General features: G+C 36.3%; 3 protein-coding genes across 6 annotated transcripts in view; 1 reads left to right on the forward strand and 2 right to left on the reverse strand.

Annotated features, from left to right (window-relative positions):
- Positions 1–659: 659 nt before the first annotated feature.
- LOC306865057 (DNA replication licensing factor mcm4-like) lies at positions 660–13246 on the reverse strand. Of its 3 annotated transcripts, none has more exons than XM_079409410.1 (17): positions 13194–13246; positions 11322–11382; positions 11058–11207; positions 10801–10964; positions 9952–10053; positions 9743–9838; positions 8945–9040; positions 8203–8341; positions 7897–8117; positions 7603–7723; positions 5366–5625; positions 4894–5259; positions 4688–4815; positions 3701–3908; positions 3030–3258; positions 1011–1144; positions 660–901 (listed from the first exon to the last, which is right to left on the reverse strand). In XM_079409410.1, exons 2-17 carry the CDS (start codon positions 11368–11370, stop codon positions 809–811), a joined length of 2556 nt encoding a protein of 851 aa, XP_079265536.1. In that variant the 5' UTR covers positions 11371–11382; positions 13194–13246; the 3' UTR covers positions 660–808. The 3 variants fall into 3 exon arrangements, with proteins under 3 accessions (XP_079265536.1, XP_079265535.1, XP_079265537.1); XM_079409409.1 differs by lacking the exon at positions 13194–13246 and adding an exon at positions 12215–12267; XM_079409411.1 differs by lacking the exon at positions 13194–13246 and having other exon boundaries at positions 11322–11503.
- On the forward strand, positions 13200–15060 carry LOC306865058 (CCAAT/enhancer-binding protein delta-like). Its single transcript, XM_079409412.1, has one exon. It carries the CDS (start codon positions 13596–13598, stop codon positions 14442–14444), a length of 849 nt encoding a protein of 282 aa, XP_079265538.1. The 5' UTR covers positions 13200–13595; the 3' UTR covers positions 14445–15060.
- A 296-nt stretch (positions 15061–15356) lies between these two features.
- Positions 15357–19552, reverse strand: part of spidr (scaffold protein involved in DNA repair) — a 49673-nt gene continuing 45477 nt past the window's right edge. For both annotated transcript variants that reach the window (XM_079409413.1, XM_079409414.1), the window contains exons 18-20: positions 18085–18199; positions 15896–15946; positions 15357–15806 (exon numbers count right to left, since the gene is read on the reverse strand). In XM_079409413.1, the coding sequence (XP_079265539.1) occupies positions 15690–15806; positions 15896–15946; positions 18085–18199 (283 nt within the window). In that variant the 3' untranslated portion in view covers positions 15357–15689. The remainder of the gene's footprint in view (positions 15807–15895; positions 15947–18084; positions 18200–19552) is intronic.

The following is a 19552-nucleotide window of genomic DNA, read 5'->3' on the forward strand; positions in this document are numbered from 1 at the left end:
ATGTATATGGGACGTCCCAAGAAGAATTAAATTAATACACAATTTATTACACTTGAGCTCCAATAGCTTGATAAGTTTAACTTTTTTTTTTACAATATCACATTTAAGGACATTGCAGTTAAATTATATCGTTCCACTAATACACCTTGAGGATGTTGTCATGTTTTCAGGCGATGCAGTTAAAAATAGTTTTAATTGGTCATTTTATATCTTTGTCCACAATTTCTCTTTTTAGCCCCCTGTAATATACTTAAAACAGGCCATTTATGACATTACCCTTCAATAAGCGAGTTTTAGTGAGAAATCAACATACATCAGAAAGCATAAGCAATGAATTTGATTGTTTTTTACTTAGTCTACATTCCTAAAATTACACATATATAAAAATATATGTTTCCATGGTTTTGTCTCCTATAATGTTAATAATAATCCATTGTATAAATATTCCATTAAGAATAAACCAGAAGCTCTAGTTCCTGTCATAATACATTGTCAGAGTGTTTTTATATACATTTGTCCCACTTGGTTTTGTACTGTTGTTCTTGCACCTTGTTTTAGTGATTCTTTGAGGTTTTAACCAGCATCATGTGATCGATTCGGATCAGTGAATAGATGCTTTCCATATTTGATTATGTAAATAACAGCTATAAACCACCTTAGACCAGTCTTCTCGTGTACAACAAAATTCATTTATTGCAACCAGAAATTGTCCGTACGTGTCACTATTAACAATAATCGCTCTATAGAAACAGAGAATAGGATAAAGCAAGTAACAAAAGAGGAAGCAGCAGTCAGGCAGCGCGAGCGTTCACAGAAGCCGAACAGTCTTTCCTGTGACGGTCAGATAATCGTCATCAGCAAGTGCTCTGAGGGCCTCATCAAACATGTCTTTCGTGATGGCCTGAAATAGGAGGAAAAATGGTTTAAGTTAAGATTTTCCTTGGGCTCCAGGCTTGCAGTTTACATAAATACATTATTAGCATTATTAAAATAATTCAAGGAAAACATACCGCTTCTGACTGGCCACGAAGATCATCAAAGAGCTGCTGGTACTTCATAGCTGGTGTTTTGCCCTTTGATTGGATGAGTTTCTTCAGAGCCTGAGCCACTTCCTCCTTACGCTTGCGTGCTGTAGCACTCATCCCTGTCCAGAAATAACCAATCAGACTCTCTTCAATTTGCATAAAACATCCACAGGTACTAGTACTAATAAAGGGTTAAGTTGGGAAACCATTAATAAAAAATATTTTATATACTAGATTTATTACTACTTTATTAATTTAAAAATACATAATTTTCTTCCATTGAGTCATAGGAGTGGTCTGCACAAGCATTTATATCTTTACAGAAACAACCAATTAAAACCATGGCACCAAATCTGCATTCAACATTAAATATGATGCGATTTCAATCATTTCTCTTTGGAGTGTTACAAGCTGTTTGTGCATAGATAAGATCCCTGAAGACTAAAGTCTCAAAACCAAACAGATATTCTTTATAAAAGTTAATACTCGACCACGCCCCCCTAAAACGGCTCATTCAAACACGCCCCACATGTCTACGTCACGGTTTGGGAAGATTTGCAAAACACCGCCCAAAGTATACGCAAAGAAAGAGGGCAGTAGTATTTTTGCTGCCGCCGGCACTATGTCCTGGAGACGCTGTGTGTTTCGTTGTGAAAGTGACAGTACTTTGTTTGTGCTTCCAAAAGAGGACACAACTAGAAATCAGTGGTTAAGTTGTATTTACAACACTGTTCCAGAACAGTTCAACCCAAATATTCCAGTGTGTGCAGCACATTTTACGGAGGACTGTTTCCTGAACCTGGAAGAGTAGACTACAATGCTGGCTTGCACAAAGGCTGTTTCTATAAAGTGGGGCAATTCCAGATTTGCAAGGACAGTCTGACGCTTCTGACTCACAGCCTGTAAGTATGTTTCTGCCACTGACGATTCAAACGTGAGTTTTGAGCAGTGTAGAGTAGAGCTTGTTGTTTGTCGTTTCTCCGATCACAAATGCAGACATGGTAATGTTTACGTGGCACGATGCAACGCAACGCGTAAAAAAACGTCTAAGTCATTATAATCAGTAATTATGTCCCCACTGGTTGCAACAAATGCCTCGTTTATAATGGGTTTTATTGTTTTTGTCGTCGCGCATCACGGCATCACACGACGGTGAGGGGCGTAACAGTTCCGTCTCACGCTTGAGGTATTCGGCCAATCACAACGCACTGGATAGCTGGCCAATCAGCTTATACCTCGCTTCTCAGAACGATGAGCTTTGTAAAAATCGACGCGTTTCAGAAAGGCGGGGCATAGAGCAACAATAAAGTATGTGGAAAATAATGCGTTTTTTTTAACCTTGAACTGCATAAACATTGCATTACACCAAATACAAAAATAATGTTCTTTTTAGCAACGTCATATGACCCCTTTAACAGATAATTGGTGAAATGAAACTAAGGATACCAAAAGAAGTGTAACAATCAATAAATAATATAATTACATTACTAATTAATTACTATTTTATCAATTTTAAAATATAATAATTTAAAAATATTTGAGAAATAGCACTGATTATGAAAAATGTCAAAGTTAAAACTGTAGCTAATAACTCTCTCTCTCTATATATATATATATATATATATATATATATATATATATATATATATATATATATATATATATACTGTAAGTATTTTATATATATAAAACTTAATTTAATCATTGTATAATTATATTATCAATTTATTTTATCTATTAAATTATATAATTTTCATAATAATATTTGAGGAACAGCCCTCAATTACTAATAAATCTAATTTGATTATGTAGTAATTTTCAAAATGAAAAGTGTAACAATTTTAAAACAATTTATATAAATTATATTATTATAATTAATCATTTACAAGTACTCTTAATAATTTAACCGTTTAATATTAACACTTTTCTTTCGAGTTCTAAATTAGACCATGTGACTCGACCTGACCGGTACTAACAGTTTATTACAGCATCTCTAAACCCTACCTGTGGTGAGGATGGAGATATCCACGAATCCTGTTCTGGGATCAGTTGCGGACTGTTTCAGGGCTTCTCTGTGCAGTCTCTTGGCTTCCTCCACATCGATGGACTCGACTTTGCTTGAGAAACGTACTTTAGCGTGAGCTTCAGCCAGTCTGATGAGAGACTCCAGCTGACGGGGGTACGCAGACACCATCCCTCTGCCGCTGCCGATCTTACGCATGTCTACATAGGCCTGCAAAGGTCAAAATTACATTTTGTAATTACAAAATTACCAGTCTTAAGTCACTGGGGTATATTTGTAGCAATAGCCAAACACAAGTAAAGATCGTGTTCCATGAAGATATTTTGTAAATTTCCTGCAGTAAATATATCAAAACTTCATTTTTGATTAGAAATATGCATTGCTAAGAACTTCATTTGTTCAACTTTAAAAGGCGATTTTTTTCAAAATTTAGATTTTTTTTTGCACCTTCAGATTCCAGATTTTCAAATAGTTGTCCTATCATAACAAACCATACATCAATGGAAAGCTTATTTATTCAGCTTTCAGATTATGTATAAAACTCAATTTCTAAAAATTGACCCTTATGACTTGTTTTGTGGTCCACGTTTGATAGTGTAAACATGTATTATATATCATACTACAGGTACATTGATCTTCGTTGTTTCTATACCTCAATCAGGGCCTGACTAGCTTCCTCACATAGTCTGGGATGCACAGACGTGCGAGCGAAAGCGATGTAGTCTTTCAACATGGCCATGTCCAGATGCTCCTCTTCAATTTGCTCCTCACTCTGATAATACAGAGACACGAGGTGATGCGCGAGACGCCTGTCATACGCCTCATCCTGAGGGTCCAGCATCAGGAAGATCAAATCAAACCTAAGAACCAGAGATTTTATTAGTTTACTCATAATAAAGAGAAATGTTCAACAAAAAAAATCTAAAATAAAGTATTTTAACATTTGGATGTTAAAGAGATCATAAGTCAAAATTTATGCCTTTTACTGTCTATGATAAACGTCTCTAGGGTTACTTGTACAATGCACCAATTTTAGTTGTTTTTTTTAAATAGTAAATTTGCTCTTCTGAGAGGACTTTATTGCTAACATTACAAAAAAAATAAAAAATATTGATCAAAAGTGACAGTAAAGTCATTCATAATCTTACAAAAGACTTAAATAAATGCTGTTCTTTTGAACTTTGTTCATCAAAGAATCCTGAAAAACAAAAATTAAGCAGCACAATGGCTTTTGGTATCTTTCATTCTGGTATCAGTGAGATATCAGAGTAAATTTGTGGTTTGTGTGTCATTTTTATACTTTAAAAAAAAAAGTGTCTACATTTTGTTTTTCACTATATCTAGCTTACTAAAGTAAATACGTTTTGTTTTTGCAACTAGCTTGGCAAGTGTTTAATATTTAATTTCATTTAATGTTTATTTTAAGTACCAAAAATGCTTTCTTATGGTCTAAGTTAAACTATAATAACCAAACTTCTGAAGAGTAGTGTAGCTCACTTTTTACAATCAACTGTAATCCTGATGGATAAATCGTTCTCGCTTTACAGAATTTCCCACTCAAAATTCAGTTTCTCTCAAAAACTCATCACATTATGGATGTTAAGTGTGTTGTAAATATTGTGTCATGTTGTGTTCTTACCTGGACAGAAGTGTGTGAGGAAGCTGGATGTTTTCTATGGTGGTCTTCTTGGGGTTCCACTGAGACTCCACCGGATTGGCTGCGGCGAGGATGGAGGTCCGAGCATTAAGCTGGCAAATGATTCCAGCCTATGACACACAAAAACTGCATTAATGGCCTGTCCTGACAATCAGTCATCACAGTGATCATTCACGCATCACCCTCACCTTAGCAATAGAGAGCGTTTGCTGCTCCATGACCTCATGCAGCACAGACCGCGTGTTGTCGCTCATTTTATCGAACTCGTCGATGCAGCAGATGCCGTTGTCGCTGAGCACGAGCGCTCCTGTCTGCAGAACCAGCTGTCGGGTTTCCGGGTCCTTCATCACGTACGCTGTGAGACCCACAGCGCTGGATCCTTTCCCAGACGTGTACTGACCGCGAGGAACCAGGTTAAATACGTACTGGAGCAGCTGGGACTTACTGGTACCCGGATCACCACAAAGCAGGATGTTGACCTCTGCGCGGAAGTTTCCACGCCCCGTCTGAGTGAAGTCCTTACGGGTCCCACCAAATAACTGCAGCAGGATGCCCTGGGATAAAAGTCTACTGTCAACTCACTTCCTGAGAAACATTTGAATTGCATCTGTTCTAAGGAAAAACATGCGGGCGTCTTAAGCAGTACCAATTAAAACTCACTTTCTTGATGTCCTCGTGTTCATAGATGCTGGGCGCCAGCGCGGAGGACAAGCGTTCGTAGACGTCCGGTTTGGCCGCTAGTTCTTTGAGCACTGCGACCCGTTCTTTGGTGAAGAGTTTCTGCTCGCCGTCCTCGTCCAGTCCGTGAAGACGCTTCTCATCTGTCTTCCGGAAGTGGATGGCGTCGATGTGGGTCTTGTACACAGACTTCACCTGGCTCTGTCGTGGGTTCAGACGCATGGGGGCAGCTCTGTAAATGCCTGATGAGAATAACAAGACATGCTGGTTAGACTTCTCACAATAACAGTTAGATTATAATACATAAAATAACTGTTTGACCTTCAATTAACATCAAAGCTTTTAAAACATTTAATTAAAAATTCTCGATAAAGTAATTAGATAAAGATACAAATAATAATATATAAAGAATTATGTATCGTTATATATAAATAACACTACAAGAAATAAGTGCAGTTTATATAAGATATATAATTATTATTAGAAACGTAATATTCTATGAATAAACAATGAAAATGTATAGTATATTTTATAACATTGCAAAACAATAGTAACAGCACAAATAATAGAGTATTACTAACATTATGTATTATTCATTATGATATATGTAACTGCATACAAAATATAATTCTATTGATATATTAATAATGTTACATTATTATAAGAACTATAAATTAAATAACATTAAACGACACTATAAAATAATAATAATAGATAAACAACAGTAGTCCATAACATTATAAATGATTTAATTATAATAATATATTGCGCAAAGATGTTAAAATATACTAAAAAGACACATAACAGTTATAATGTTACATACTATTAAAAAAAAAAAATCTAGGATTAAATATCACTACAATGTTTAAAATAATAATAATAATAACAAACATAAACATTATTAAAAATAATGTTTAATCAATAGATATGATAATATTCTATCATTTATAATTGAAAAACAATTTTTTTTAACAACTTGTCAGTTTGGAGTTTCTCTACAGAAAAGTACTCTTTATTAAATGATTTCAAGTGCTATAATAGTAAAACACACCAATATTTAATGTTTCTGAAAGTCTAGCTGTTAAACTCAAAAAGAAAAATCTGACCACGCCCCCAAGTCACAACAAATCAATACAATTTTTTGACTCTCAAGAAACATTTCTGATTATTATCAATGTTGAAAACAATTTTGCTGCTTCATATTTTGTGGAAATGGTGATAAACTTTATTTTTCAGAATTTTGATAAATATAAAGTTTAATGAACAGCATTTATTTGCATTTATTAAATATATTAATTAAACTTGTTAATGCATTTATTTAATATAAACCATTGTCTTCACTCACTTTTTATCACTTTCATGCATGATGAATAAAATCATTAATCTCTATCTCTTTTTTAAATCTTATACAAATGTTTGTGGTATCATTATTTACACAAAAATATTAAGCAGCAAAACTTTTTTCATCATTGATAATAATCAGAAATGTTTCTTGAGCAGCAAATCAGCATATTAGAATGATTTCTGAAGGATTACGTGACAAACTAAATGTTTCTAATGATGAATGTTGCGTTCCCAAATGCAAATTAAAGGGGCTCAAACCAAGCACAGCGCAGTTAGCAGTAAAAAAACAGTACTGTAACAGCAGACATGTAGCGCCTCAGACAACAGTCTATTATATAATTAAATCACAACCGTTGCGAATTTTATGACAGCACTTGCAATCTCAAATTCTCACCGCCATTCATAAAAAGTCACTGGGTCGAGTAACACGTTTCGGCGCTGAATCTACTCGCCTTTGGTGCTTTGAATGCTTTTAAATGTCCTGCAGATGGCGCCGCGAGCTCGTGCAGCGCTCTCAGGACTATTCCGTTCATGATGTTTTAGAAAACAATCTTTTCGCAGTTTATTTTAGGTAATAGTTTAAGGCCATTTGCGTGATTTCAATCATCATGCAGTAACCCCACCCCCCCCAAAAAAACCTCGGATCTACACGAATCACATGGGTCGTACCTCAGAGGTCGGAAAATACAGAAATCCCTGTAAAAATCACATCTATGTAAAATCATGTAAAAATCACAACCATGTAAACTATTCCTGCTCCATAACTTGGAGGAAGCTACAATAAAGGCATTGTTTATAAAGTAAAGAAAGAGGAAGGAACAAACCGGATTAGCTATTATATGAAGCCACAATGCGTCAATGACAACAGGTCGTACCAGTGATGTTTACTCTGTCTCCAGGTTGCACTTTGTCAACTAGGTCACTGTGTGCATAGACGACTGTGGTGTGTGGTGTCTGACCCGCAGGCATATCCTCTGGAGATTCCTGCAGTTTTATCTGTCAGGGCAAAACACAAGGAAAAGAAAAAGAAAAAGTCTCACTTTTTGTTCGGGTAAAAAGCACTAGCAAACAAATGCAATAAAAAAAAATAAAAATTAGTATAAAAAAGAACAAATAAAATTAAATATAAAAAAATAACAAATAACACAAAATTAAATAAAATAACCCACCATTTGTTTGTCAGAGAAGACGGAGCGGTTATGCACCAGCGCCATGCTGTGGGTGGTGTTGCAGTTGCGGCAGACAGCAGGCTCAGCGATGCGGCCCCGGTCCACCTCCACACGTGTGTTAAACGCACACACCTGGCAGCGGAAGAACGCCTCCTGCATCTCAGGGATCAGCTGAGAGGTGCGGATCACCATCCCACTGATAGTGATGAGCTGGTCAATATCTGAACGAGACGAGAGACGATGATGTGACGGCTGCAGACATTCATCAATAAACAGTGTGCGATCATGATGCACACGGTCTCTCACCTTCAGGGTTGAGCGCACGCATGTTTCTGGTTTTCAGGGCGCTGTAGGGACGCACTTGAATCTGATGCTCCAATATGGAGTCTGGGAAACGATCGAAGAAGAGCTCATTGACAGCCATATCGAAAGTGGGGATGACTTCCTGTGAGGAGTAGAGTGACAGACTTACAACAACAGGTCATAGTGACAGTGCAATAAAGTTTTTTTTTTTAATGTTTTTGAAAGAAAAAGCTCACCGGGGCTGCATTTATTTGCTTAAATAAAAATACGGTAAAATTGTGAAATATTATCACAATTTAAAATAAACATTCTATATGAATGTGATGCAAAGCTGAATTTTTCATTGTCTTCAGTGTCACATGATCATTCAGAAATCATTCTTATGTGTATATATATATATATATATATATATATATATATATATATATATATATATATATATATATGTATATATATATATACACATACATACATATATACATAAGAATGATTTATATATATATACACACACATACACTGATTTGATGCTCAACGTTGAAAACTTTTTTTAAGAATTCTTAGATAAAGTTCGAAAGAACAGAATTTGAGTTTTAATTTTTTTGTAACATTATAAACGTCTTTACATATTTTTAAACTATACTGAATACCAGTTACTTATTTAAAAACAAAAAAACTTGTTGACACGAATCTTTATGGGTAGGAACTTCTCGATGTTTATTTTTATTACTGGGCTTATCACTCTCACCTGTGGATAACAGATCAGCTGACGGTAGAGATCAGCATCAAATGTCTGAATATGACTGCAGTTCACATTCAGTACCGGCTCTCCAACAACACTGATCTGAAACACACACACAAAGCAGCAATATTATTACACAAGAACTAGATATTAAAGGTGGGGTATGTAATTTTTCAAAAAGTCGGGGCCGAGTACCAAAACAAGCTTGTAGCCAATCAGCAGTAAGGGGCGTGTCTACTCATGATGTGGAGGAGAGAGCGTTCAGTGAACAGCCGAGCGACAGAAAGATAGAGATGGCGGATAAAAAAACAAGAGAGGAAAATGTCTGCGGAACGGTAAGGCAAGAAGTAGGACCCGTGTAAATATCGGATCAGCTTTCCAGCGCTGGAGAGAACTCAAGGAGCGGAAGGCCTGCGATCGGACGCCGAGGCTGCTTTGTTGTCACACTGTGTCTACACCAGACGCGCCGCAACAGCTAAAGTCTGCCTACACTGAACATCTCTGATTATAATGCCTTGTATAGTATTTTGTCACGCCGTTCGCGTCCGGTGTAGACATAGTGTAACATTAGTTTTGCTTTGTTTTACGTAACTAATTATTGCCTGGGTTGTGTAGGCTACGTATGTGTGAGGCGGAGCTATCAAAATAGGGGCAAGACCCTTTTGAGGTAGGGGCGTGATTGTTTTGGTGATTTCAAATATCACCATTGGCTTCCAGAAATCGCTTACCCCACCTTTAAGGATTCTGCATGACTAAACATGCAATCATTGTTTATGCCTTTCTAGTCAGCACTGCACTTTTCACCTCATCCAGTTTCTGCATGTAAAGAGGCTCATTCAAGTCCAGACCAGCGTTCTCATCCTCTCTGGAGTTGGGGTCTGTGAATTGCTGAAGAAAACGCTGCAAAAAAAAAAAAAAAAACAGATTTTCAACCAATGATCATTTAGTCATGGAAGACAAGCTTTTTGGCAGTCAGCTGTGGATGAGTGTAGTGAGACAGACTGAAATCACACCTGAAACTTCTCCTTGCAGGTTCCCACATTGACATCAGTCCCCCAGATCACCAGTCTCTGTCCTGCACCCTGCTCGCTGCCGGCCACTGCATCTCCAGACGGCTGAAAGTGAAAATATTGTATTCATTTAGATTATTAATACATTATTTATTCAATGTACTATTTATTAATTAATCATCTAATAATTCTACCATATTTATTTAATATACTGAATTAGCTTAAATCTTAAAATTTTCGGTTTTCATTTTAATATTCAATTTATATGAAATGGCTTTTATTTTTATATTTCCAGCTTTCATTAAATTTAATTTTTTTGTAATTTTATGTTTTTGTTGTTTTTTTAAATGTTACCATTTAGGTTTCATTTATTTTCCTTTCAGTTTTAGTTTATTTTCATTTACAGCTAATACATTTAGTGCTTCAGCTTATTTCACTTAGTTGCTAAGGTGCCATTTCTGATTTTCCTTTAGTTTTTAGGTAATGTTTATATTTTCAGATTTACTTTGAAGTTTTTTCAATTAAAGCTAACAATAATATGGATTTCCGTATTTTCTGGCCTGAAGTATGACCCAGTACAATAGTGTAATTACATATTTCTTCATAGATCTTTTTAATCATTTAAATGAATTATTTAGAATATTATTGTTATTATAATTATATTACATTATAATTTTGCCCTTAGCTGATCACATGCATGATGCTCATGAACAAGCCACAAAAATGAGTCCATACTCACAACAGAGTAAAATATTAACAATTAGAAATAACTGACCGTGATGTGTTAAATGTAATAAAATCACGAATTATTAAAAACACACCAGTTAATCAAAATGCAAAGATTACACTCACTGGTTCCGAATGCATGTCGACCTGTGGAGCTTTCCGGACAGATCCAAGGTCGGCCCGCTGACGTGCCGGGGTCCCGCGTATGCCACTGCGGGGTGTTCCTTCCACCCTTGAGCTGGGAGTGCCGTACATCAGCGGAGAGCTCGCGTCGATTTCGCTCTGCAGGACTGGAGGAAACACACCTTAATGTTTTCCTAATTCACATTAGCTGCATAAATAATTAAATTCAGTGCAAGTAAGATATTGAATATGAGCCACACCAGAGCGCGGGGCCATAGGGCTGGAGAACAGCGACACATCCTGAGCGGATGTGTCCATGGCTGGAGACGTGGGCATGGGCTGAAGCTCTGTGGACGTGTCATGAGCCCTCGACCGCTGTGATGGAGGGGAGAGAGGATCCTCGCTCGCAGCTGCAAACACACACAAAAACCGTTCACATGCTGCAACTGTCAAAAACAAACCCGTCTGGAACAGATTAGAAATTAAATTGCAAAGAAATTGCATTCAAAGTCAATGTAACTCACGGGTCGGAGGGTCTCTCTTACGGCTCTGGGATGATGATGGTGAAGACATCTTGACTCAAAACTGAAAGGTTAAATCTCAAAATTAGTGAACTAGAACCACAATTTCTGAATCATGTACATCATATTAGAAGTAAATAAATTGCATTTAAGTTTAGAATTATATATTATTAAATTGCAAAATATATTAAATATAAAACTTGCTTTGATTAAAACTGATTTTTTTAATGCACAATTAAATTGAATTTAATGGATGCAGGTTCGTTTCATAAACTATTTCAGCATATATGAAACATAATACCTCTTTATCATATGATAATGACTTAAGTTGTTATGAACTATCATAATCATAAAAGTATTTGTTCTATTATGACAGCAGGCCTAATGATTTTTTCTAGAATTAAAAGAAATTAGATCACGGTCTTCCATCACAACACTGCAAAACGGCAATGCACCACAAAACACAACAAAGAAGAAAATTATATATATATACATTTTGGCAAAATAAGTTGAATGCTTGTATGAGATGCCCAGGGAATACAATAACTGTCCGTCAACATACCAAAACCTCTTATTATTTAAAGTAAATGTTAGATCTACATCTATTTTGTAAGCACATTTGAAAAAAATAATTTGAGTTTAATTATGAAGGTATTAAGGATGTACAGTAACTCTGAGTTGCTACATTTATACAGGGACAGTGAAAGAGGCTAGCAGCACGCTGCATCAGCCACAACAATGACATAACACCGTCTTTTACCTACAATACAGAATAACTATTATTTTCGTCTAAAACCCACTATGTTAAGGTGAAATTGACCAAGATCTGTTTTTAGGTTATCGTGATTACATTTCCTTTCAAACGCGATGAGTTTATAGAGAAATATAACACTCACCGTGCGGACTGCTTCCCTTCTGATGTGAACGGTGGCGCGAAACTGTCTGTGACGTAAATTTCGCGGGGAAATTTTGACCAACCAACAATACGCTCCTCATTATCAGTCGAGAGGGGGAGAAGTGAGAGACGTGTGTGCTCAAATCATATATAACTCGTTTTTTCTAAGATTACGCAATTAAATTGTAATTTAGTATGTGTGAAATTACAATAAACTCTTTTCCAAACGTTCTTAATGGCAGACTGACAATTATAGGATGAGTGACATAAACAAATTTGGTATCGCCCGAAGTTTTCGCGGGAAAGAACATCAAACAGAGGTGATTCCTCTGATATCCACTAGATGTCCATGTGGACAAGATGACGTGCCACAATCTGCCTGCAACTGTGCCATCCTCAGAAAAATATGAATGACATTTTGGCCCCATTAATGAAGATTATTTATTAATGCAAGCATAAGGCAGGACAATAAAACTAATTTTAATTTGCATTGCTTATATAACTGCTAAATGATGTCAACTTAAAAAAAAAAACTTGTTTTAATTCGACTCTCGTTTCAATTTATATTCTGTTTGTACTGAATTTGTACGTTCAATGTGCTCATGGATGTGAATATATAATAGATGATATATTTCCGACTATACAATACAGTAAACACTCAGTTAATAATAATAATGAACCAAATATATGTGTATTCGTATTATATTAATATTCTTTCTCCTCATATACGCATCCAAACATGCCTTCATATCCAACAAAATTACGTAATAATAACAACAACAATAATAATAATTAATCAAAACATTAATAATAAATAAATAATTGTTGTTACTACTAATATTATTATTAATGCGAACGAAAATCCATAATTATAACAGCCTAATAACATCATTAATAATAATAAACATTAAATAATAAACTTATTTATTATTTTTTTCTTGTATATATGCTGGTAGGGCGCATTAAATGAATGTTCTCACACTGCTAGGTTCTTCCAAACATGCGTACGCATTCAAACATGTCCTCATGTCCTACAACAAAGTTCTAACAGGCTGTTCTTAAAAGTTGCTGGTAGGCGTTCATGCACACCCGAGTCTCCTCAAATAGGAGCACAGGCGGAACATGTGACTGACGCTGGACATTCACTGGCTTCTGGAAGGGGGCGGTGATGCCGTGACGCAAGCCGAGCGCTCGTACTTATGCACGCGGACAGCAGAGTTTCGATAGAGAGCTACGAGGACTTTAACAACTGCTCGAGAGACAACCAGACTTTTGGAGATACGCGCTGGTTGCGCCAGACAGGGTGTGATTGCGCGTGAAAAGTTACGCTTTTTGAGGACGAGTAAAGCATCTGCTGATTGAGTTTGAGTTTCGCTGCGTCCATGTCTGACATATACAACCTGGACTCGCAGTGCGTAACGCCACCATGCAACACGAGCTGGGCCATGGAGCCTACCAACTTCTATGACAATAAAGTCATGCCAGGGGGTGTCAAATCCGGGGGAGAGCATGGCATGTCCGAGGACAACAACAACAACAACAGCAACATGATGGAGCTCAGCAACGCGCCTGCCATCTACGATGATGAGAGCGCCATCGACTTCAGCGCCTACATCGAGTCCATGTCCACGGTTCCGCTGGAGATCTGCAACGACGAACTCTTTGCAGACTTGTTCAACAACGCCGTGAAGCAAGAAAAGGCCGAATTTTACCTGCCGAGCGCTTTTGCGCAAAAGAGCGCGGAGAGGCTGCAGCACCAGGATGGGGGCTTTGGCAAGGGCGCGTTTTGCGCACCGATCAAGAAGGAGGCGGACTGGAGCGACAGCGAACTGTCCTCTTCCTTACCATCTCAGATCGAGACGTGCGCGCAGACGACCGTGAGCCTCATGCACACGGGTCAGCCGACACCTCCCACATCACCCGAGCCAGAACCTGTCACCCACAGGAGGCTGGGGAAGGAAAAGGGCAAGAAGTCAGTCGACAGGCACAGTCCGGAGTATCGGCAGCGGCGCGAAAGGAACAACATCGCCGTGCGTAAAAGCAGGGACAAGGCGAAGCAGCGCAACTTAGAGATGCAGCAGAAGATGATCGAGCTGCACTCCGAGAACGACCGCCTGCACAAAACCATCGATCAGCTGACGAGAGAACTCAGCAGCCTCAGAAACTTCTTCAAACACATGCCAGACACTTCGTTTGGGACTGCGGCGCGCGCGGCTGTTGACAGTCGGTGACGCACGTCGGGGAAAGGAGAAGAGAGAGTGCTCCCCAAAAACCTTGCCAAAAACATACCTCAGTGAATTTGAATTACTATGTTCTTCTGTAGCAGACGTGCATTAAGTTACACATTGGATGATGGACTTTGGCACCGCATGGTGTCATCGTGATTATTTTTGTGAATGTTTTTGTATTCTAAATTATTACAGAAAAACTTCATGTTTTTATGGTACCTGTTTTATAATTTCCAAAAACTTTGTATTAATGCCAGAGCATGTTTGAAATTGTACAGTATGTACAAATGTATAATAAAACGACGTGAAATTTCCAAAAAGATCCATGTGAACTCGCATGTGTGCATGGGGGCGGGTCTGAGGGGGCGTGGTCTGGTCAAAGGTGTAGCTGTCAATCAGCATGACGGGATCGTGACTATGGAGATTTTTAAATTTAATACTTCAAAACAATGTCATGTGGGTTGTAAGGAACAGCAATTTTGGTTTTAAAAGTTAAACAATGCAAATTTTAGATTAAGTTACCAGACCTCAAAGGTCAATTCTGAAGCTTTTGGTTTTGCTTTTAAATAAGAGCTACGTCTACAAAGGGAAAAGTTTAAGAACTTGAATTGATGCAACTTTTTAGAAAGAAAAAAGAAAAACAATGGTATTCACAGGGGAATACAAAAGGAGTAGCATTTGATCCTAGTTTACAGTTAGACCCATTCATAGTAGAGTAAATTCAATGGCATAAATAATTAATAATAATAATTAAACGGAATATAAATATTCATAAAATATATTAGGTTTCATTGTTGTGTACTTATTGTCACTGCAGTCAAATTAGGAATAAAATCTAGTTATTAGACACTTAAAAATGGTTGTGAAGAAATAATATTGATTTATCTTTCATGAAAATGACTTGATCAGTTATTTGGTGGCATACAACTTTTATTTATAGTGAATGTAGGTGTTCAGCTGTCATATAGAGCAACAAATCAATTATTGTACAAATAATTTAACTTAAACACCACCATAATGTAGATTCATAATGTCAACCTTTTATCAGCTGATACTTTCATACTAATATTATTAGTTCTGGTTTGCTTAGTTATACTCAGATACTACAGGCTCCAGAATGGTCATTGGTAAAGTTATTCTAGCACTGTGCACGCTTTCGGTTTATTTACATCCATTTGGAAATAAGGCAAGACTGGTGCTGACTAATTATTCTTTTTAAACCATGAAATGAACAGATAAGTGTGCAAGTCAGTGCAGGTCACACTCCTCCAAACCCATCCAAACAGTGTGACTTCTGTTGACGACGTGGACGAAGACGCTGAGAGGACCGATCTCCGACCCAAGAACATTTTCCACATTGTAACCCTGTCAAACAAACAAACAAAAAAAACAATTAACTGTGAATTAAAAACAGAAATGACTGACACTTTCACATTGCTAGTCCAGAATCTTACCTCAGTACAGCTTGTTGAGTTTAAAAGAGATTTAATGGTCTTTTGCTGCAACTGAAACATGAATTCATAAACATCATAATTTGATTCATACGATGTGGCAGGAATATGAAAAAACAGTATGAAACATTAATATTTTCTGTTAACTCACAGACAACCCTGGAAATCATTTAGACTCTGAAGGCCTCAGGAAATCAACCCTGTCTGACCTCGTCTAATCGAGCATCTCGAGACATTTTCGCTTGACAGCATTAGACTAAATAATGTTACAGGCGCCTTTTGCATAGTGAAAACTAAATGCATTATAAAAATGGCTTCTTATTAATACACACTTAAGACTATGAGATTTTGTGCTTAAGAAACAAGTCAAAATAACAATAACAGACAAAACTCGGAGAAACTCCTAAGGCAAGACCAGTGTCTAATTATTCTTTTTGATTGACAAAATTGAATTTATTAGCATTTGTGACCCTGGACCACAAAACCAGTCTTAAGTGTCAATTTTTCAAATTGAGATTTACACATCATATGAAAGCTGAATAAATAAGCTTTCCACTGAAGTATGGTTTGTTAGGATCGGACAATATTTGTCTGAGATACAACTATTTGGAAATCTGGAATCTGAGGGTGCAAAAAATCTAAATATTGAGAAAATTGCCTTTAAAGTCGTCCAAATAAAGTTCTTAGCAATGCATATTACTAATCAAAAATGAAGTTTTGATATATTTACAGTAAGAAATTTACTAAATATCTTCATGGAACATGATCTTTACTTAATGTCCTAATGATTTTTGGCATAAAAGAAAAATGGATAATTTTAACCCATACAATGTATTTTTGGTTATTGCTATAAATATACCCCAGCAACGTAAGACTGGTTTTGTGCTCCAGGTTCACATTTAAAATCAGAAAATATAACCTTTCCCTTTCATGCCTCATCATGTACTCAGTGGTCAAAAACGTTATTTTCCAGTTCTGTGGGTGAAACTCATTTCTGATAACGTATGAGAGATATCTTGTTAAATCTGTTCCATAATATGTGAACCTCCATTTTCGCTGAAATTTCCAGGAAATAAAACAGAAAGAAGACAAACACTAGCACAAGTGATAAAATCATGCTAGCTTCACTTTCTCAAGTGTTTATGATCATCATTTTAATGTCGTGTGAGATGTAGAGACAGATGAGTATGTTTTCAAGAGAGCAGAATTAAAAGAATCGAAACATGAAACCTGCCATGAAGTGGTCTACGTCATATATCAGCCCAAAATATATATTTACATTAATAAAACTTACTATTAGGAAATATACCATTCACATTATCACTGTGCGCAAAATAAGTAGTTTATTACTTAAATAGTAATGTATATATCATACCAGTGTTTGCTGTACTGTCTTTAATTCATGCTATTTTAAAAAAAAAATCTGGAGTTGATTTTTCGGTAGCATGTATAGGGACCAATTCTCACCACTAAATAGTTGCTTATTAGCATGCCTATTATTAACAGATTGGCTGTTTATTAGTGCTTCTAAAGCACATATTCTGCACGACCATATTCTACATACCTAATCCTACCCAATACCTAAACATAACTACCGCACTAACTATTAATAAGCAGCAAATTAGGAGTTTATTGAGGCAAAAGTCAAAGTTAATGGTTTGTTAATGATGAGAATTGGACCTCAAAATAAAGTGTGACTGATTTTTCTATAACAGTAATAAAAATCTGATATCATTTAAATGACTGTAAATTATTTAAACTGTAAAGAATTTATATATCATAAAAATGTTTGCTGTACTTTGTCTTATTTATATATTATATTAGGTCGGCAGTAATTTATGCTTGAAAAACAAAACAGACATGATTCTTCTGTAACAGTTATGAAAATCTGGCATAATTTAAAGTAATGGCAGTTATTTAAACTGTAAAGTACTTGTATATCCTAAAAATATTAGCTGTATTGCATTTAATTTTTCTATTGTTTTAAATAAAAACTGGACTTGATTTTATTTTGAAAGTAATGAAAATTTCACAATTTAAATGTAAATTAATGCAAATTATTATCCGCTTAATATATATTATATATTATATATTATTATATATATTATATATATACACACACACACTACAACATGTTTTCGTCGACAGTGGGAATGGACATTTTCCACATACAGCAGCTGAAAGCATCTCACCTTGATTTTGACGCTGCAGTGGCTCAGAGAGGAGCAGCTCAGAAACACCTCCAGCTGCATCTTTGTGGTGGGTTCATCCATCACTGCTCCACATGCTAAACAGAGGAATCCTTTCCTAGAAACCAGCAGTCTTTTTCAGTTTGAGGGCTCAAAGGCACCATGATTCATCACTTCAGCTTTACTCTTACACACGAATGTGAAAACAATTTAGCCATGTGGTGGGTTGTGATTAAACACAATGAAATGGAGGAGTCTTATGCATTAACTCTGAACACATAAGCGTCAACAACCTTATGGACTGTACAAGACCAACACATGAATTTAGCATTCCAGGACAGCACCATTAATCTGCATATTCTATTTGGCAGACACTTTTATTCAAAAGGACTTGCAATGGATTTCATGGCATATATTTTTTCATGCATTCCTTGGGAATTAAACCCATAACCTTGGTGTTGCTAGCATCATTATCTACTGTTTGAGTAGTATTTTTAAAGCTGAAAAGCAACAGCGTTTTACTTCCATAATCTGACATATTTCTGAATGAAACATGAAAAATATTTAGATCCTCTGCAGTGAATGGGTCCCGTCAGAATGAGCATCCAAACAGCTGATAAAAACATCACAGCAATCTACAAGTAATCCACACGACTCCAGTCCATCAGAGAACATCTTGTGAAGTGAAAAGCTGTTTGTAACAAACAAATGCATAATTTAATGCTTCATTTTCAGCTTAAGGACGAGTCCATAATTCATCATAATGCTTCATCCAGTGTTATCCTCTCACATCAAAATACAACATATTTGTTTAGAACTGTTTTGGATGGTTTCTGCTTGTATTATTATCTGCTTGTATTCTGCTTGATCTGTGCACATTTCTCTCCTAATCCAGACGAGACAACTTTTCCACTGGAGAAAGCAATATTATAGACAGACAACTCATATTTTAGAGCAATGGTTTGAAGTTAAAAATGTCTTAATGATGAATTTGTTTCTTATAAACATGCAGCTTTTCACTTCATAAGATGTTAATTGATGGAATGGTGTGGTGTGGATTACTTGTGGGTTAGTGTAATGTATTTATCAGCTGTTTGGACTCTCATTCTGATGACACCCATTCACTGCAGAGGATCGAGCAAGTGATGTAATGCTCCAAATCTGGATAATTTCTCCAAATCTGTTCCCTTGATTAAAAAACTAATCTAGATCTTGGATGGCCTGAAGGTGAGGAAATCTTCAGTAATTATTATTTTTTTTTTGGTGAACTCTTCCCCGAAGTCTGTTTTTGTGGCTTCGGGAAGAAAATAAAATGCCACAAACACGTCCCTTATAATGCACTTTGGGAAAACTTCATTTTCTAACTTGCTTCTTAATACAGAAAGCATTTGGGATTCAAACACTTTACAATTTTACAAGATGACGCAAGTAGGAATTTGCAGCTGTGATGCTGCTTTAATAATGTCTGTAG

This window comes from Barbus barbus (genome assembly GCF_936440315.1).
Source record: "Barbus barbus genome assembly, chromosome: 46".
In the NCBI taxonomy this organism is placed as follows: domain Eukaryota; kingdom Metazoa; phylum Chordata; class Actinopteri; order Cypriniformes; family Cyprinidae; genus Barbus; species Barbus barbus.

Coding starts and splice junctions, on each gene's coding strand:
- LOC306865057 (XM_079409410.1), bottom strand. CDS start 11,370: ATGTCTTCACCATCATCATCCCAGAGCCGTAAGAGAGACCCTCCGACC. Junction 5,626..7,602: donor AGACAGAGTAAACATCACTG/GTACGACCTGTT, acceptor TATTCTCATCAG/GCATTTACAGAGCTGCCCCC. Junction 902..1,010: donor TTCGTGGCCAGTCAGAAGCG/GTATGTTTTCCT, acceptor CTCCTATTTCAG/GCCATCACGAAAGACATGTT.
- LOC306865058 (XM_079409412.1), top strand. CDS start 13,596: ATGTCTGACATATACAACCTGGACTCGCAGTGCGTAACGCCACCATGC.